The following is an 18,381-nucleotide window of genomic DNA, read 5'->3' as shown; positions in this document are numbered from 1 at the left end:
AGGGAATGTTCCATTTGTCCCCCTCCCAGCAGGCCCATAACCACAGTGGGGCAGGGCATAGCCACGCCCTCACCCTCCAAGCCCCACAACTTCATCTTCTCGGCAATCTGACGTTTAAAAACTATTTAAATTGCAGCTTGCCTCACTGGCACCCTGCCATGCCTGCCAAATGAAAGAGATTCCACCAACTACCCAGCCATCCCTGAACTCAGCCCATGCAAGCCGAAGCAGGCAGGGAAAGAAAGGCACAGGCACCACTGGAAAGTGATCCCCCATCCTAGCCCTTGCAAAACTTGCATCCGCTCTTTGCATAGATCACAGGGACCAGGGAGGGAGGCAAAGAAAAGCTGGCGGCGGCAGCTGTTTCTCCGCTTCCAGAATCCTGGCACAGGATGGGAGCCAGTGGCAAGCGCTGCAAGTCAAGTGGAGGAGAGTAAGCCGAGGCGGCCAGTTTTGTGGGTATAGAGGCAGCGCAATTGGACCTGTCAAAAGGAGACATCAGAGGAGATGATGAGTCTCTCAGTGCTGGTGGCTGGAGGTGAGAGGTGCCACTCTGTATGCTACTGGGGGTGGTGGGCTCCCCCTCAGGCTGCTGCAACTGCTTTGGAGCTGGAGCACAGGACAGCAGTGGAACCCAGGTCCAGAGGGAGGGAGGGAATAGGCCACACTCTGGCATAACTCCAGATTCTCCCCCTGCTCTCTACCACCTGCTCTGGCACCGGAGGAGGCTGAGACAGCCGGGGTGGTGGTGAGGGGAGGGCATATTGCAGACAGGCAGCACAGCAGACTCCTCACTCACCTCACTTGCCCACCTGCTGCCCTAGCACCTGCCCCGAACTCATTTAAATGCCTCCTGAAGAAAAATATCCTGCCTATGCCTTTGCCTTGCTGGCTAAATGCAATATCCTTGCACCAAAATGCAATAGCTTGAGGAAGTGCACCCTACTGCAAACAACAAATTATTATTTCATGCAAAAATCATTTTGCTTCAAAGATTTTTGAGAACAGTCATTTTCATTCTCATCCTCATCCCCTAGAAGGCTGTGAAATTGTTTTGTTTGGAGTTTTTTTAATTAAACAAGAAATAAAGATTGGCAACAAACATTCTCAAGACACAAGGAATCTGAGATGTAAACAAGAGCCAATAATGTTATATCTCCCTCTTTGAAAAATATGAGAAACCGCAGGCCTGCTTTAATAAACATCAGTTTACTCTGAAGAGGATGAAAAACTGCTTTGCTCTTAATTGTGCAGTTTTCTCACTATTACTTCACATGTTTCTATACATTTTAGCAGATACAAAATACTCAATTTTTAATGCGGAGGAATGCTACCATACCAGATATGCACAGGATGAGTTTGGATACAATATCATTGTATAAATATTGATCAGGTTACTCTTGTCTGCTGCAATCTTTTGAGGGTGGGACCGATGCTGTGCAATCATGGTTTTCAGCACATGGGCACCCTCTGCTGGTGAGAAGTGCCTGTGCAGTAGTGGTTGAGGTTATTCCGTATTTCTCACTAACAAGAAGCCAAAGGCTGCATCGTTATAGAGTGGGTGTTCACTTATCATTCAGTTAAATAACTTGTCTGGAATTATGAGAGCCCAATAAGCTGCTTATGTCACATTCTGTTGAGCAAAAATTTTAAGGAGGGCTAAAATTTAGTGAAGAGGTGCTTGCTGAACCACTGGATGATGGAAATCCCAAGTTTGGAGAAAAACCTGAAATCTAACCAAAAAAAATTGGGGGATTAAAACTTCCCAAAGTAATAAAAACAATGCCTGTAGCTTTAAGGAAAAAAAATTCTACTCAGTTGTTCTCAGTTTCCATTTTCAAGGTTGCTAGGAAACCATAAAAATATATCTGAGGCTTTTTAGCCTTTCTGTTTAGCAAGGGTTCCCAACCTTTTAGAGCCTGTGGACACTTTTCAAATTCTGATATAGTGTGTGGTAGGCACAACCACAAAATGGCTGCCATTAGAGGGATGGCCAGCCACAAAATGGCTGCTGCACATTACATTCAATCACACAGTGAAGATGGTTGCACTGTGGTGCAGTTGCTGCCAAAGTAACATTTTAAAAATTCTGTGCGGCCTATCAAATCTCCAGTGGCCAATCAGAAACCTTGATGAACAAAATCCCCATCCACTTTCTAAAAACACCAAAAAATGGTGTTGACAGGTAATGTGGCACCCATGGACAACATACTGGAGATCCCTGCTGTAAAGCAGAGCCCGATAGGGGACTTAGAAGCCACCATACAACTTGGTCAGACTTTTCTCTTGAAGTGCTTGCTGGAGGAAAGGGAGGGAAAGCTGAAGACAGAGGAGCAGAAAAAGGTAGGTTGCTGATAAGTGGAGAGAAGAAAAGGAAGCAAGAAAGGGAAGAGGCTATGGGGACTGCTGAGAAAATGAAATGGAAATAGTGCAGGAGGGGATTCAGAGGAAAAGGAAATCCCCTACACAAGTCATTGTGGGTCTCCCACTTGTTTACTTCTAAATTCAAAGTGCTGACTTTTAACCCCCTAAATGGTCTGATGCCAGGATATTTAAAAGACTGCTTGATCTATATGAACCTGCCTGTCATTAAAGCACTTTGACAGACCTTCTTCTCTGTGTGCCCCATCCTCTGGAGTCCTGTGACCAGGAGAAAGGGTCTGTTCCCTAGCAGTCCTTTCCTTTTGAAACTGCTCTTGTACTGGTTCCATTTTTAGCCAGAAGAAAGCTTTCCTGTTCATTAGGTTTTCCGCTGATTTTCTGTTGCTGTTTAAGTTTTGTGTGATATGTTGATTTTCATTGTCAGAGCTGTTGATTTTGCCACTCACTGTTGAAAGTCATTGTATTTTAAAATTATCTTTATGGTCATTTAACTGTTGATTTTGACCTGTTTATGTAAGCTGCCTTGAAAGCCTTTTCTAAAATTAATTGTGAGGTATAAATCTTTCCAAACTCTGCTCACGACCTGAGTTCAATCCCGGCAGAAGCTGGGTTCAGGTAGCTGGCTCAAGGTTGACTCAGCCTTCCATCTTTCCAAGGTTGCTAAAATGAGTACCCAGCTTGCTGGGGGGGGGGGGGGGGTAAAGTCTAGATGACTGGGGAAGGCAATGGCAAACCACCCTGTAAAAAGTGAAAACGTTGTGATGTGACGTCACTCCAGAGTCGGAAACAACTGGTGCTTGCACAGGGGACTACCTTTTTTACCTTTATAAATCTTTTGAGTAGTACTTGCCAAATATGATGGCTGAAGAAGGCAGCAAAGGTCAACAAAATGAGGTATCTGTGGCAACTAATGTGTTGCTGCAAAACCAGCCAGATACCTTTCTGTCTACCAATATATCAGGAGCTAAGCAGTGATGTTTTCTAACAGCTGCAGTTTCCAAATTGTCTTCAAGATAACTCTATATTGAGCATGTTGCAGCAGTAAATCTTAGACATTATACAACAATTATAAGACAATTATAAGATAATATAGACATGGGGCTCAGCACTGTGAGATCTTGTCTACAAAAACTCAAAGCCTTCAGAATAAACGCAGTTGAGATCAGGCATTCTTAGCAACTACTGCTAATCAAGTTATCCAGAAGCAAGACGGAGGAGTCTGAGAGCACCCCCAGACTCCGCACATGCTCACTGAAGGAAATGCTAACCCCATCTATTACAGGCAGCCTAGCTTCCTCCAGGGCATTTGGATTATGCACCAGCATCACCCCATCGTATCTGGATATCAGTTTGCCTCCAAAGTAGCACAAAGGCAGCTCTGCTTGCATGTGTGCAAGCAGGAAATGCCTCATCCCTGAGTGGTATGCAGATTGTGATGCTGTTGAAACTATTTAAGACCCTTGAGTTGAAATGTGAGTGTGTGTTGCTGAAAAATGGGAGCTTTAGTAGTGCTTCCTAGAGTGCTGCTGCCTGCTTAAGATGAAACAGCAGCATCCATTTCAAAGCCTGCTGGGTTTATCTTGTCATACAGACCATAAACAAGATGACGAATGCAAAATGCTTCAGAGGTGCTTATCATCTAAACAGCTGCTGCCTGACTTGCTCTGAATTGCCGCTACCCCTCAGAGTTGCCAAAGAAGCTGAAGAAACAATCAATTTGAATGTCCAGATAAAGATGTGAGCTGTCAATTTAACTATGGTTCTTTTCCCTTTCCCCTTCTTGTTTCCTTCAGTGGGATAAAAACTGCCAGTTAGTCCAGTGATTCAGCAGTACTTGGCAACATTCACAGTTGACCTGGCTATTTTATGTGTTATTCAAGGAAATTAGATAGGGAGATAATTAGAAGAATGTTTGCGATGCATACAGTCTAATCATTCACTTTCTCCTCAGAGCACAGGCATCAGCTTCAAACAAGACAGTTTTGTCACCTTTGCTTCTTTGCCTTGCAAAACCCACAGTGTTTATCTTTGTAACTGTAGTTAGTGCATTTGCCCCGCTGTATGACTGCACTGCAGGCAGCATTTAGGAAAGCCTTTGAAATGTTGCTATTACATTTCTGAGGACAAGGAGAAACCAAACATTCATTCTTGATTTGACTGCTGGACTAGAAATCTGGGCTTTGGGCAGGATAGTAAAGGTTTCTGTATCATGCCTTTTCAATACTCCAGCGTTGGTGGGTTTTGTTTGTTTATTCTTATAAAAGGTGGAACTGAGGGAAGTTAGATGGAATAACTGAGTAGACAAGATCAGGATGGGTAGCCGTGTTAGTCTGCCTGTAGCAGTGGACTAACTAGAACGTACATTCTAGCTGTATCTGAATAAGTGAGCAGTGACTCAAGAAAGCTCATACCCTATCACAAATTTTGTTAGGCTACTGGACTCTTACACTTTTCTGCTGAGTAGACAAGAAACTCCTGTGAATCCTCATCTGCTCCAAAGCCATTTGATTTCACAATCTACCCTTCGTAGAAAACAGCCCAGGTGTAAAATCTGGGCCAAACTCACCTGCCTTATGATCAGGCCTGGCGCATCTGAGTAGGCCAGATAGGCATTAATTATGTTGGGATTCATTGTTAGAAATAGGGATCACAGACCAGGAGAATGCAGTTTGATTCAGTTTGTAGTTTGCCTGGTTCACAAACCATGAACTGTCACAAACTTTTAGGATCTAAATGAACCAGTTCAGTTTGTGAGGTTTATGATGCAGTAGAAATACCCATGCTAGGGAAACTAAACTCACAGAGAATCTCCAGCTGACTCTCCTCTACCTGCCTTCCAAGTTTGGTGAGGGTTGGATTTATGGGGTTCAAGTTACAAACCCCTGAAGTTGCCTCCATCTTCCATTGTCTCCAGTGCAGGAAAAAGCAACAAAAAAAGAGCAAGGGCTATAGTATCCCAGCAGAACAGAATCAAAGTACCCGTGAAGGTGGAGGGCATTTTTGCAAGCCCAGAAAGCCCAGTGCCACTGTGGAAGTGCAAACTCCACAGGACTAAGGTCAAGCCAGAGAGTCTCTGCAGTAGAAACTGAAGGGGAGGGGGCAGAACCAGTGCATTCAGAGAGTGACCAGCAGAACCCAGTGCCACTGTGGCACTGCAAGCTTAAAAGGGCTGATCTCAAAGCACAGAAGTCACAACAGATCCAAGTGGGAGGCATTTTGCAAGCTCTGTACAAGAAAACGGGAAGGGAACCCAAAGGAAGGCTGGTAAAATGGAGGGGGGCCTCTTGAAAATGACAAAACTACTTTGAAACTAACAAGAGTGTTTCCCCAGTTGCTTTGAAATTTGGTAAACATGTTTGAGGGGAGAGAGTCTGTCTGGAAATGTATCCATTCACGGACTGCCACAAACCTCCACAGACTACTGGAAAGTTCATGCTGGTTGACCTGCCATGAACTTCAGTTCATGAACCATGAACCAGCCAAATTTGTTGCAAACTTTAGTTCATGACCTGGTTCTTGCCTATCCCTAGTTACAAACTCCCATGACTGTTTGTAAAACTAGCTTCCAAAAAGTAGTGGTGACTGTGTTCTAAGACTGGAAGCAACCATGTTGTTGGCTAGGTCTGTTTGGCTGTGAACATTTAATTCCAACAATATGAGGAGAATGATGACCAACTGCAGAGGAAGAAATATCTTCAGTTTCTCTCGTCTGACAGCTTGCTTGTATCAAGAGTCCAAGCTATGCTTGAAGAGAAAAGAAATACGCCTTACAATATGCCTGTGCCATGGTGGAAAATTTCTTCCAGGCTTCTGCTGGCAGTCAGTTTATGTTGTGCAGCATATGGATAGAGCTGCAGTTACTCCAACTCATGTAATTTCAAAATGTTGTTATACTTTCTTTAAGTTTGGCCTTTTTGTCTAGCTATGATTTGATCCAGGATTTTGGAGCAGTGAATTGAGCAGTTCCTCTGTTTTTTAACATCCTTTTCCTGATAGGGACATGCAGTTCCTCAAAAGCAGAGTTATTTGTTTGTACCATTCTAATATGCCATTCTAGGCCAGTCTATGTTGCTCAAGCTATTATTCTTGCAGTACAGGGTAAAAGAATCTCCTGCTATACCTCACATCACTCTCTGAATAAGGAGTTCCTTAGATGGCACATTAACTAGCACTAGGGTATTTTACTGCACAGGTTTGCCACTGATAGCCTTCCCACTCTATTACTTTCTCTTTTTCCTGGCAACACTGGTGCAAACCTGTCTAGAATTACTATGTACAGTTTAAGTGGAAAACACTGTGTCTGCAAGAAGTGTGTTCTGTTTGTTGCTGTAGTTTTTTCTTCTGTGCAGACATCATGCATGCTCTTCCACAAAATTTTCAGAAACGGCAATAAAATCTTTTTGTTGCTCAAAATGTGTCTCAAAAGTAGCAGCTGTGATTCTCTTTGAGCTCTGCATGTTTGCACAGAATAATTTCGCATGCTACACCTTTTCTTTCCCTCTTTCTCTTCGCAGGCGCAGGGATGGTGGTGGACTGGGAACAAGAGACTGGGCTCCTCATGACTTCTGGAGATGTGCGGATTATCCGAATTTGGGACACAGACAGAGAAATGAAAGTACAGGTAACCACTGCATATCTTCCTCTGCAACTCCGGTTATAAACATTGTGAAGCACAGTTGTGCATTAACCTGTATTCCTTTTTCTGGTTGAAAGTTTGTTCTCAGTATTAATATTTTCTATGTGCTCAAAGCATTTCATGTAATTTCTTCATGCTTCTTACAACTCTCTAATGGATTGGCCTGTACTGTTACTCTCACGTGACAGTAAGCCGAGGGGCACTTGAGACAGATGGAAGGGTTGAGACTTTCTCTGATCAGAGCTCAGCCTCTTGCATACTATGCTGTACTGCATTATAGTTGGCATCATACAGTTAGGGGGAAAAAATCTCACCCTCACCCTTAACATCCTACAAGACTACCAAATATAATCCCGTGCTCTGTATCAAGTAACATTCTTGAAATGAAATGCTTTGAAAGAATGGACCAAAGTGTTTGGAATAGGAAAACATCCCTATTAAAATCAAAACATATTTTAATTATACAGTTATAGTACTGCAATTGGAACCAAATGTATATTTTGATAATCCTGGGGGGGGGGGGTGTGATTTTTTATTTTTTCGTTCTACAGTTTATACTAGTTGAACAGTAAGCTGGCTGAAAGGGCACCAAATATCAATACAAAGTATTGATTTGGCAAAAAACTGCAGAGATTATACAGAAAAAAGACATAATATAGTGAAAAATCTCTCTTTGAAGACTATAGTTTGCTTTCAGAAACATCCCAGTAACTTCATTAAGGTACTCCATTGTTTTAAAGTAATTTTAATGTTATAATTAGGGATGGGAATGAACCAGCCGATGAACTTAAGTCACAAATTTTGTTCAGTTTTTCGTTCACAAAGCAATATTTGTGAACTGAAGAACTGCCATAAATATCCACGATTTTTGGTGCAGTTTATGGTGGTTCTTTCTGCTCTTTACGAAAAACAACTCAACTGCTTCGAGCCATTTAAACCAAACAGCTGAGCAGCAGTCCCCACCATTTAGCTATTTGGAAACCCCTACTGTCTGCTCCTCACAAAAAGCCACGGGGAGCAGAAAGCAGGGGTTTAAACTTTAAATGGCTCACTAACTGATACAAACTAGATTGGTTCATGAACCAGCCTCCCAGTTCATATGAGTTGTGGTTCAGTTCATGGTTCAGCCATGAACTATAAATAGTTCCCTAGTTATAATACCCAGCGCCATTCCATGGAACTGTGACAGAGAACTCAGAATACGTGAAGATCAGCCAACCAAGTAAGTGAAGCCAAAGATGGTAGGTAAAGATATGCTCAACAATTCTATGAGCAAGTAATTAACTGTGTAATAAATATTTCAAAGGCTATCTTCACAGCTTCACATTTCCATCCCCCCTCCCACATGCACACACGCTCTCCACATCTTTTCACAGATAAACAGACAGACACAGCACACCAAAGCAGTGATGGAGACATGTACACACTTTCTCTAATGCACATAGAGACAATCATTATATAGAGTCACAAGCTTTCTCACATATATGTGGAAACAAATATATACACAAAACAGGAATTTCTATCCCTAAACTAGTTTCTGCTGGCTATGGTTGTTTCCTTAGGCTTCACAGCACTCTCTCGCTTCATCTGCTGCTTCTGACATCAGTTTCCTTAACCATACCTGTCTTTGTGCTTCACCTGAGGGGACCTCAGGCAGGCAGGGGGTAGGTCCAGGTAAATAGGGGGCTAGCAGTGGATTCAGGTCACTGGCTGTCCACTTACTGGTGGCATGGCTCACTGGAGAAGTCAGCTCAGAAGACACCCCAGTTGTTTCTGGCTGCTGGGCTGTCACTGCCATCAGGTTCCACTGACTGGCTGAAGCCTGATCCAAGACTGAAGCAATGCCCCATACATAGACCTCTTGGCTAATGCACCTTTCCACTGTGGCAATCCCAAAATGTGCCACTCATAATTTGCCAGCTGAACCAGCCAGTTTCATCACACCTCACAATACCACTGCTGTTCCTCCTTATAGGCATAAAGAATGACAAATAAATATGAATCATTCAGCTTTTTGTTGTTCCTCTAGCAAAGCAGTCCTGCTGTGCACCATAGCAAAATGTATATAAATTCCTTCACTTGCCATTAAATCAAACCTGTACTTCAGCCATGTAACGAGAGGTAATATCTCTGTCTAAGCCTCCATGGGAAATGAAGTCTAGTCTCCACCACAGTTTTTAGAAATTAATTACCTCTGGATGAACATTAATTATGACACGTTGACCCAGCAATGCTGCACATCTAAGCCTATGCTAATCTTAATTATTTTCAAATATTATTTTATCTGTGCAAATCAGGGAACACCAGAAATCAGCTGGATGAAAATATTTTAAATGAGAATGATTAATGATGGTACTGAGAGCATCTTAAAGGCATTTTGTTTCTTGAGTAGTGCAAACTGGTTTTTGCAAAGATGCAGGACATCAAAACTTAATAATATTGCCAAACCAAAAAGCTGTGGAATCATAGAAATCAATTCAGATGCGTCTGTCTAGTCTGAGCTAGAGAACACCTTGAGGGCTATAGTTAAGTTTGCCAATCCGCAGTTGGAAACCACCCCCCAAAAACCTAGGTTTCCATGACCAGCCTCAAAAAACTCACAACTAATGTGAATACATAAAGATATATTCAATCTACAAAATATTGAATATAGGTATCCTAGCCCAGATACAAAGATACCCCCTGGGGGGAAAAAAGTCCAGAATGGTATTCAAGCAATTTAGAAGGGAGTCCACAGTTCATATCAACTTAAATACACAAATTAAAAATCTTCCATGGCTACAGCATTCACATCAACAAGACAGTACTCAGCTCTCCTCTTGCCACTGGAGTCTTGCCACTACTGCATTAGAGTTAGCTGTGCTTGTATGCATTCTTGTCATAGAATCATAGGGTTGGAAGGGACCTCCAGGGTCATCTAGTCCAATCCCCTGCACAGTGCAGGAAACCCACAAATACTTACCCCAAATTCACAGGATCTTCATCGCTGTCAGATGGCCATTGGAAAATATCTAACTGCTATAGATGTAAGCTGGAAAAAGCCAAAGTGAAATGAGGAATATCAGTATCTTCATGAGGAGCTCTTTAGACTGAAGATCCAGCCCGCAACTGGGTGCTTAATAGGACCACATGCATCCTTCTTAGCCCTTTATGTGGATCCAGTGCCAGATGCTCTGACAATAAATACTGTCCTCTGTTCATCCTTCCAAAGCAATGTTTCCTAGAAGCACAGCAGAGGTTAAGGAAATAGCTCCCTTCTCCAAGGTGGCCACACTGATATGGAAAATAAAGTGCCAAAGCCCACTGCTACAGTCCCCAGTTGAGATTATTTTATGAGATTGGTAGGTCATTTGATTAACTGTCAAAATGCTGATAAAACTTACCCAGCCTATTTCGGCAGTGCACTCAAATTAAGAACATAAGAACATAAGAGAAGCCATGTTAGATCAGGCCAATGGCCCATCCAGTCCAACATTCTGTATCACACAGCGGCCAAATACACACACACACACACTGTGGCTAATAGCCACTGATGGACCTCTGCTGCATATTTTTATCTAACCTCCTCTTGAAGGTGGCTATGCTTGTGGCCACCACCACCTCCTGTGGCAGTGAATTCCACATGTTAATCACCCTTTGGGTGAAGAAGTACTTCCTTTTATCCGTTTTAACCTTTCTGCTCAGCAATTTCATGGAATGCCCACGAGTTCTTGTATTGTGAGAAAGGGAGAAAAGTATTTCTTTCTCTACTTTCTCCATCCCATGCATTATCTTGTAAACCTCTATCATGTCACCCCGCAATCGACGTCTCTCCAAGCTAAAGAGCCCTAAGCGTTTCAACCTTTCTTCATAGGGAAAGTGTTCCAGCCCTTTAATCATTCTAGTTGCCCTTTTCTGGACTTTCTCCAATGCTATAATATCCTTTTTTGAGGTGCGGCGACCAGAACTGCACACAGTACTCCAAATGAGACCGCACCATCGATTTATACAGGGGCATTATGATACTGGCTGATTTGTTTTCAATTCCCTTCCTAATAATTCCCAGCATGGCATTGGCCTTTTTTATTGCAAACGCACACTGTCTTGACATTTTCAGTGAATTATCTACCACGACACCAAGATCTTTCTCATGGTCAGTCTCTGCCAGTTCACACCCCATCAACTTGTATTTGTAGCTGGGATTCTTGGCCCCAATGTGCATTACTTTGCACTTGGCCACATTGAACCGCATCTGCCACGTTGACGCCCACTCACCCAGCCTCAACAGATCCCTTTGGAGTTCCTCACAATCCTCTCTGGTTCTCACCACCCTGAACAATTTTGTGTCATCCGCAAACTTGGCCACTTCACTGCTCACTCTCAACTCTAAATCATTTATGAACAAGTTAAAGAGCATGGGACCCAGTACCGAGCCCTGCGGCACCCCACTGCTTACCGTCCTCCACTGCGAAGACTGCCCATTTATACTCACTCTCTGCTTCCTATTACTCAGCCAGTTTTTGATCCACAAGAGGACCTGTCCTTTTACTCCATGACTCTCAAGCTTTCTAAGGAGCCTTTGATGAGGAACTTTATCAAAAGCTTTCTGGAATTGTGGGATTCCCTTCTCTGTAAGGTTTTTTCTTAGCCATTGTGGTGTAGGGATGCCAATCCCCAGTTGGGTTAGATAACACTGAAGGTATGTGAGTGAATAACTCTTAAAGACAACTTACATATATTCAAAACTATATTCTATTAAATTAATAGAATATGTCATTTAAGTATTTAACAATTTGCACTATGCCGGTGTCCCGGTGGTTTTCAGTGTTGTCTAATTCACAGTTGGGGGTAGTTGGAGGCCCTCCCCCCACTTCAGGGTTATCAGAAAGCAAGGGGGAAGGAAAATGTCTGCTGGGCACTCCATTATACTTTATAGAGACCGATTCCCATAGGGTATCATGGAAAATTGATACATGGGTATCTGGGGCTCTGGGGGGGGCTGTGTTTTGAGATAGAGGCACCAAATTTTCAACATAGCATCTGGTGCCTCTCCTTAAAACCACCCCCGAGTTTCAAAAACATTGGACCAGGGGTCCAATTCTATGAGCCCCAAAAGAAGGTGCCCCTTTCCTTCACTATTTCCAAATGGAGGGAAGGCATTTAAAAGGCTTGCAGTTCCTTTAAATGTGATGGCCAGAACTCCCTTCAGAGTTCAGTTGTGCTTGTCACACCCTTCCTCCTGGCTGCACCCCCCAAAGTCTCCAGATATTTCTTGTGTCGGACCTGGCAACCTTATTGAGGTGCCAACAAGTCTTTTGTGGTTTAACAATTTATTAAGATTTTATAATAACAGAAATTTAAAAATAAAACAACATAAAGAAAGGAAAACAAAAAACAAGAACACAAAAAAACCACATTCAAAATTATAACTATAACCTTACACATTTCCCCATATGTTAGCTAGGTTTCCCTTTACGTTTTTCCAGCTCTCAACAAACAAATCCTGAGTCTTTGCACTGTTCAGCTTATATCAACTACATTACATTATTATTGTATTTTTCAAGCCATACATAGAAAGGTGACCATATTTCTTTTAATTTTTTTTTTACTATCTTCCGTCAGTAGGTCTGTGAGCACATCTCTGCAGTCTCCAGAAACTTCATAATTAGTTCTGGTCTCGTTGGCATATCTGGTTTTTTCCGAGTCTTTGCGTATTGAATTCTTGCTGCAGTTGTCAAGTGTAGACATATATGTTTCACCCTCTTGTCAGTTACATCTAACATCATATTCAATAAAAAGAATTCAGGTTTAAATGGAATTCCAATATTGTAATTTTTTTAATGATTTCATGAACCATAGTCCAATATTTTTTGAATGATTTCATGAACTATAGCCCAATATCTCTTGGCCTTCCTGCATGTCCACCACATATGGTAGAACAATCCGTCCTTTATTTGCATTTCCAACATAGTTCAGAGACCCCCTTATACATTTTGGATAGTTTGACTGGTGTTACATGCCACCTAAAGAACATTTTTGTATATGTTTCCTTTGAGTGTTACATCTTTTGTCATTTTTATGTTAGTGGACCAGATTTGATTCCACTGATGCAAGTGAATATTATGGCCTAAATTTTGTGCCCACTTTATCGTGGATTCTTTTATTATCTCATTCTCCATTTTCATTTGTAGCACAAAGGTATAGGTTTTCCTAATTAATTTTTCATTCTGACCTCCAATTATCATATCAAATGATGATTGTTCTTTCTCAAAACCCACTGCTTTATCTTTTGTATATCTTGAATCCAGTTGTGCCCTAGTCCACCAATCCAAGTTAATATTTAGTTCTCTCAATTCCTCATTAGTTTTTAATGCAAATTCATTATTTAATAATTCCCCATAAGACAATACCTTTCCCTCTGTTCGTAAATTAGGTTGGGTAAAAGCTTCTATTGGTGAGACCCAAGTGGGGATTTTATTAAATATTTTGTTTCTCGTTCTCTCCCACACAGACAGTAGTGATTTTCTTATAATATGATTTTTAAAATATTTATGATTTTCTGCTTTGCCGTATCATACAAAGGCATGCCACCCAAGCTTCAAATCATACCCTTCCAGGGTCAGTATTCGCTTGTCCAATTTAAGACTTTTTATTCCATGGGATTCTGGCATCAAGTGAGAGCTGATAGATTTGGGCTTAACAGTGGAGGTGGCTTGCTTTCATTTTATCAGTGCAATTGTCTGATGGTTGATGGGTTGGGTAGTTCTGTTGTTTTAAATGATTTAGTATTGGCTTGTTTATTGTTTCTAATCTGATCTGTGGTCTGCACTGCATAATGTGGCCTGTTAGGAAGACTAACAACACTGTGTTCGTGTTTTAGAGATGTGTGCTTCTATTTATTGTGGGAAGTTTTTTTTTATGCAACTAGAGCCCATCTGAGCGAAAATCTGGCAATTCTGGGTAGGTGTCTTCAGCAAACAGTTAATCTAATATTTTCATCAAGCAAATGCAAAAAATAACAACCAGAGAAGGTGGATAGGCTTGGAGGAGCAAAAATAGGAAGGAGGTGTGAAATTAGCTAACACAATTCTGCAGAGCCGGCTCTGATTGTTATCCTAGTTTGAAAATGTTGCTCGGGTTTTTTTGGCTGCTTAATTGAAACTGTTTTTCTTTTTCACAGCTGCACTTTTATTATTCCAAGCAGTTCTTTTATACTTAGCAGATAAAGAGGGGAGAGCTGCAGCCTTATAATAACATTATCGGATGTCTTTCCAACAACGCATCAACCTAGCTCTTTGCCTTTATTACTTTTGAAAGCTGTTCTGTGAAAAAGTATGCAGTCCTTTGTTTTCCATTCTAGCCATTCTTCTGCAAAGCATGAACACATGCAGCGTCAAATCTTGGAGCAGCCTATCAGATTCAGGAATCTGAGATTCTGGTCTGACCTTGATCTGACCTTGCTGTGTTTCATTTTACCCATATTACTTGGCTTGCCTTCCATATAAAGATGAAGAAGCGTTATCTGCCCTAAAGAAATTTTAAAGGGCTACAGTGCTGTCTGCTGCAAGTTTTGGGGAAAGAGGCAGTGTCAAAGTGGAACAACCTTCAACATTTAAAAGCAATCACTTTCTGTAATGACCTTTTCTTCTCTCCAGAGAGGTATACAGGGCACTGAAGTTGAAGGCAGACTACGTCATCCTGTAATCATTGGCAAAGTGCCATGCAAAAACGAGAAGTAGAAAGGCTATCTGCACTCACTGTTCCCTTTGAAGAGCTACCACTTTGCTAGCTGATTGGGTCTGCCTGCTCAGTGGGGACTTTTCTGCATGCTCGACTTACTCTTGATTTTCTTAAGAGTCAATCTACAAGCATTGGAATTGGGCTGGGCATGGTTCTTCTGCACATCTGCCCGCCCTCCTTCTACATTTTCACAGTTGTAGGGTCAGTTTATTTTCTCCTGCATGTGGTTTAAATAAACAAGGAGGATGCTGTCATCATCAGTGCCATCACAGCACCCAAGGATGTAAGGCAAGGGACATATCTCCATGAGGAAAGTGGTTAGAAACTTTAAAAAAATGAAAGCTGGGAGTTCAGAGAACTTGCTTAAACTGTCATTTAAAATGCTTGTCTTCAAGGAGGAGGAGATGTCGTGCTTTGATGATGACAATAGTCCAATCTTTGAAAAAGAGGCTGAAGATCAGTGGGAGTGAGTGGGACAAAGAAAACTGACAGAGACATTACATATGAGGAAAAAGCCAATTCAGAATTGGCTTTCAGAAAAGCATCAAGGTTAATGTGGTTTCAAAAGAATGGGAAAAAAACCTGGGAGGAAATCAGAAAAAACAAAGCAAAAACTAAAGGCACAATAACGCATATGGAAATCGAGATAAACGAAAGCAGTATGGAGCCTGAACCAGCAGCAAACACCCATGCAGGAAAGCCCTAGGTTATGATGATGTCAGTTTCTTTTTCAGCATTTGTTCTTCAAGGCATATTGAAACTGCTTTTGTGGTATTTGTGGTTTGGTTCAATGCCCAAGGAAGAGCTATTGCTTTGCTGATGCATTCCTTTAGTAGGCATTTTTTTAGAAGAGCTGCAGCTGTCAGTAACATGTTTCATCTGTCCCCATTTTATATATGTTTGGATTTCCCACATAAGCCCATTAGCTACCCATGGTATATTTTCAGCAAGTACAGAATAATTTGTCTCCAGGGAAATCTTGTGTGTGTGTGTTTTTGTCTTTGTTTAATTTATTTCTATCCATCCATCCTGTTCTCCCGGGCAGCATTTATGGCCACTACAGGATGACTATGGTTTATGGAGGTCAGGAAGGGAACTCCTTTGGGACATGTATTTAAGCTAATTAAGTATTTTAAGTGGATAATGAGCATCTTTTTTTCCTTCAGAATGAAGGCCCACTTCACACACTACCTTTTCAAATGCTGAAATTAATCCAGAGATGAATTACTGCCCAGATATGTACATTGGGAAGCTAATAGGCACTTGATACATATACCTAAGGGATTTAAGTCACCATTTCATGGTGTGTATATGTGAAAAGCAGGCCATATTACTCTTACCATTATTTCCATGTATGGGGGGAAGTAAAATGTAACAAGCCCTAAAACATGGCAGGAGTGGTCATGTCTTAACATTACCCAAAACATGAGTTTACATAGCATTTGGCTTCTATAAAGGAGGCCAACAATTGTTTCTTGCTTACTTTCACTGAGATAGAGGGATATTGCTGGAACATAATTTGCTCAGTAGCCTCTCTTGAAGTACCTTCCAAAATGATAATGATAGACATTTATTACCTATCTTCCCAGTTAAAAATTACCCAAGGCTATGCACAACATACAGAAATGTCAGTAGATCATAAATATAAAGCCAAACAAGAGCAGTAAAATGTTAACTATACAGACCCTCAGCATGTAAATTATAAAAACAGCAGTAATCAGAGTAAGGAGACATTGTTCACTTACCAACCAACGTAAATTAATGAAGGGCCCTGGTGGGACTCCCCGGGACACAGTTCTATAGCACTCGTAACTATCACTAAAACAACTTCATCCAATGTCCTAGCAGTTCTGCTTAATGGATGGATGGATTACAAAGTAGAACCCCCCTAGATAATGGGAGAAGGCGTTCCTTAAGGTATGCTGGGCTCAGGGCATCAAGAGTTTTAAGGAAGATAGTGCTTTTAACTAAACCTAACTGACCCAGCTAGACATGGCCGCAACAGAGAAACATATTACATCCACTACTGGAGGATCCTTTTAAATCACTTCAAGTGGAGGATAATAACATGCAATGAGCACAGTTTGGGCATATATTTGGTGCATCGTGCAGTTTCCACCACACTGCTGTAAAACCTTTCTGAAGACACATTGGCAATGAAATCATCTGAAAGATCCAATTAATATAGTTCCGGAACTTTTTACTGGAAATCCATCTGGTGTCCTTGGGTTTTTCTTTTCCTTAGACCTGCACAAACATGTTCTATGATTTAGTTCCCATTCTACTTCCTTATTTACAACTTTTCATATTCCCAGAATTGCATCTACATAACTATAATTTGCTGCTATAGATAGTGTGCTTCAGCTTGAAACCTAAGCTTGTCTGTTACGGCTGCCACAGCCATTTTTTTCCCCCAGATCATGGGGTCTTAGAATGTTCAGTCCCTGCTTAAAAAAATTAAATTGAGTTGTGTTCTAAACTTTTAGAGGGTTTTTGCCGTTTCAGCCTTGGCTTGTGTGTTTTTCTTTACTAGGATATTCCAACAGGAGCTGACAGCTGTGTCACCAGTCTGTCCTGTGATTCTCACCGCTCACTCATTGTAGCAGGTCTAGGCGATGGTTCTGTCCGTGTTTATGACAGGCGGATGGCTCTCAGTGAATGGTAAGAGATCCCTCTGAACTCTGTGGTTGACAAGTATGGTTGATCCTTACATTTGCTGTTAGTCAGTTCCCCCAAACCTAGGAACCTAACTACCTTGGGTACCCTTTACTGCATTATTTTTAGGAATTACAACACTTGGAAAATGTAGTGTTAGATCCAGCGATCAGAAGGTGTTAACAGTTGTGGATCTTTCCTGCATTCCCCTCGTCCAGCTGGGAAAGCTGATATGAGACCCACCAGCTACAGTAGGAAGGGGATGAAATTGCCCTTTACATCTCTTGTTTCAGCGCAATTCTGCTGGAAGAAAAGGGCAGTGAAAGTGGTTTTGATCCCTTCCCCCTCCCCAGTGCCATCTGCTGTCCAATGCAGCATGTGAGCCCTTTGACCATGGGAATAAATTTTCCGAGAAGTGGCTAAATATAGCTGGTGGGGGAGAAGAGTCATTATCGGGGGGTTTTGTGTGTGAAGTGTGCAAAGCACTGGATCCAGTCCATAATGTGGAAAGGATATTGAATGCTTCCTTTTTAAGTCTCAGAAAAAAATGCAGTACTTCAAAATAATTTCCATAGGTTAAGTGATTTTCCCCACATCACTGCAAAACCTTTCTATAAAACTTTGTGAGAAGAACCATTCTGTGTAACTTTTATATTAGATGCTGATCTTCCTTTATTACCATGTTTCATCACTGCACATACCAGGTCTTAAGGTGCCTGGTATGTGCAGTGATGAAGCATGGTAATAAAGGGATCGCCTCTCCTGTCAAAATTAACCAGAGAAGTTATTCTAACATTGCCTTAATTGATGAGTCTTTGAATGAAGTGCAAAGCACATCTATGACTTGATGACTCTGAGACTGAGTTAATAATCTACAGAGCTCAGTTTCTTCCATATGCTCCCTCAGACTAAAGCTGTTCAATCATCACTATAAACTTCCATTTTAACATTTTTGTAAATTTACGTAAGTTGGTTGGGAATTAACCTAC

General features: G+C 41.6%; 1 protein-coding gene across 3 annotated transcripts in view; it reads left to right on the top strand.

The window, feature by feature from the left end:
- Positions 1 to 18,381, top strand: part of RPTOR (regulatory associated protein of MTOR complex 1) — a 538,471-nt gene that overhangs the window by 502,908 nt on the left and 17,182 nt on the right. For all 3 annotated transcript variants that reach the window (XM_060251925.1, XM_060251924.1, XM_060251923.1), the window contains 2 exons: positions 6,897 to 7,003; positions 17,271 to 17,398. In XM_060251925.1, coding sequence (XP_060107908.1) covers positions 6,897 to 7,003; positions 17,271 to 17,398 — 235 coding nt within the window. The remainder of the gene's footprint in view (positions 1 to 6,896; positions 7,004 to 17,270; positions 17,399 to 18,381) is intronic.

Source organism: Heteronotia binoei, chromosome 13 (assembly GCF_032191835.1).
Source record: "Heteronotia binoei isolate CCM8104 ecotype False Entrance Well chromosome 13, APGP_CSIRO_Hbin_v1, whole genome shotgun sequence".
NCBI classification, from domain to species: domain Eukaryota; kingdom Metazoa; phylum Chordata; class Lepidosauria; order Squamata; family Gekkonidae; genus Heteronotia; species Heteronotia binoei.
The sequence above is the reverse complement of the archived record's forward strand: the minus strand, read 5'-3'. Positions and strand labels throughout refer to the sequence as shown.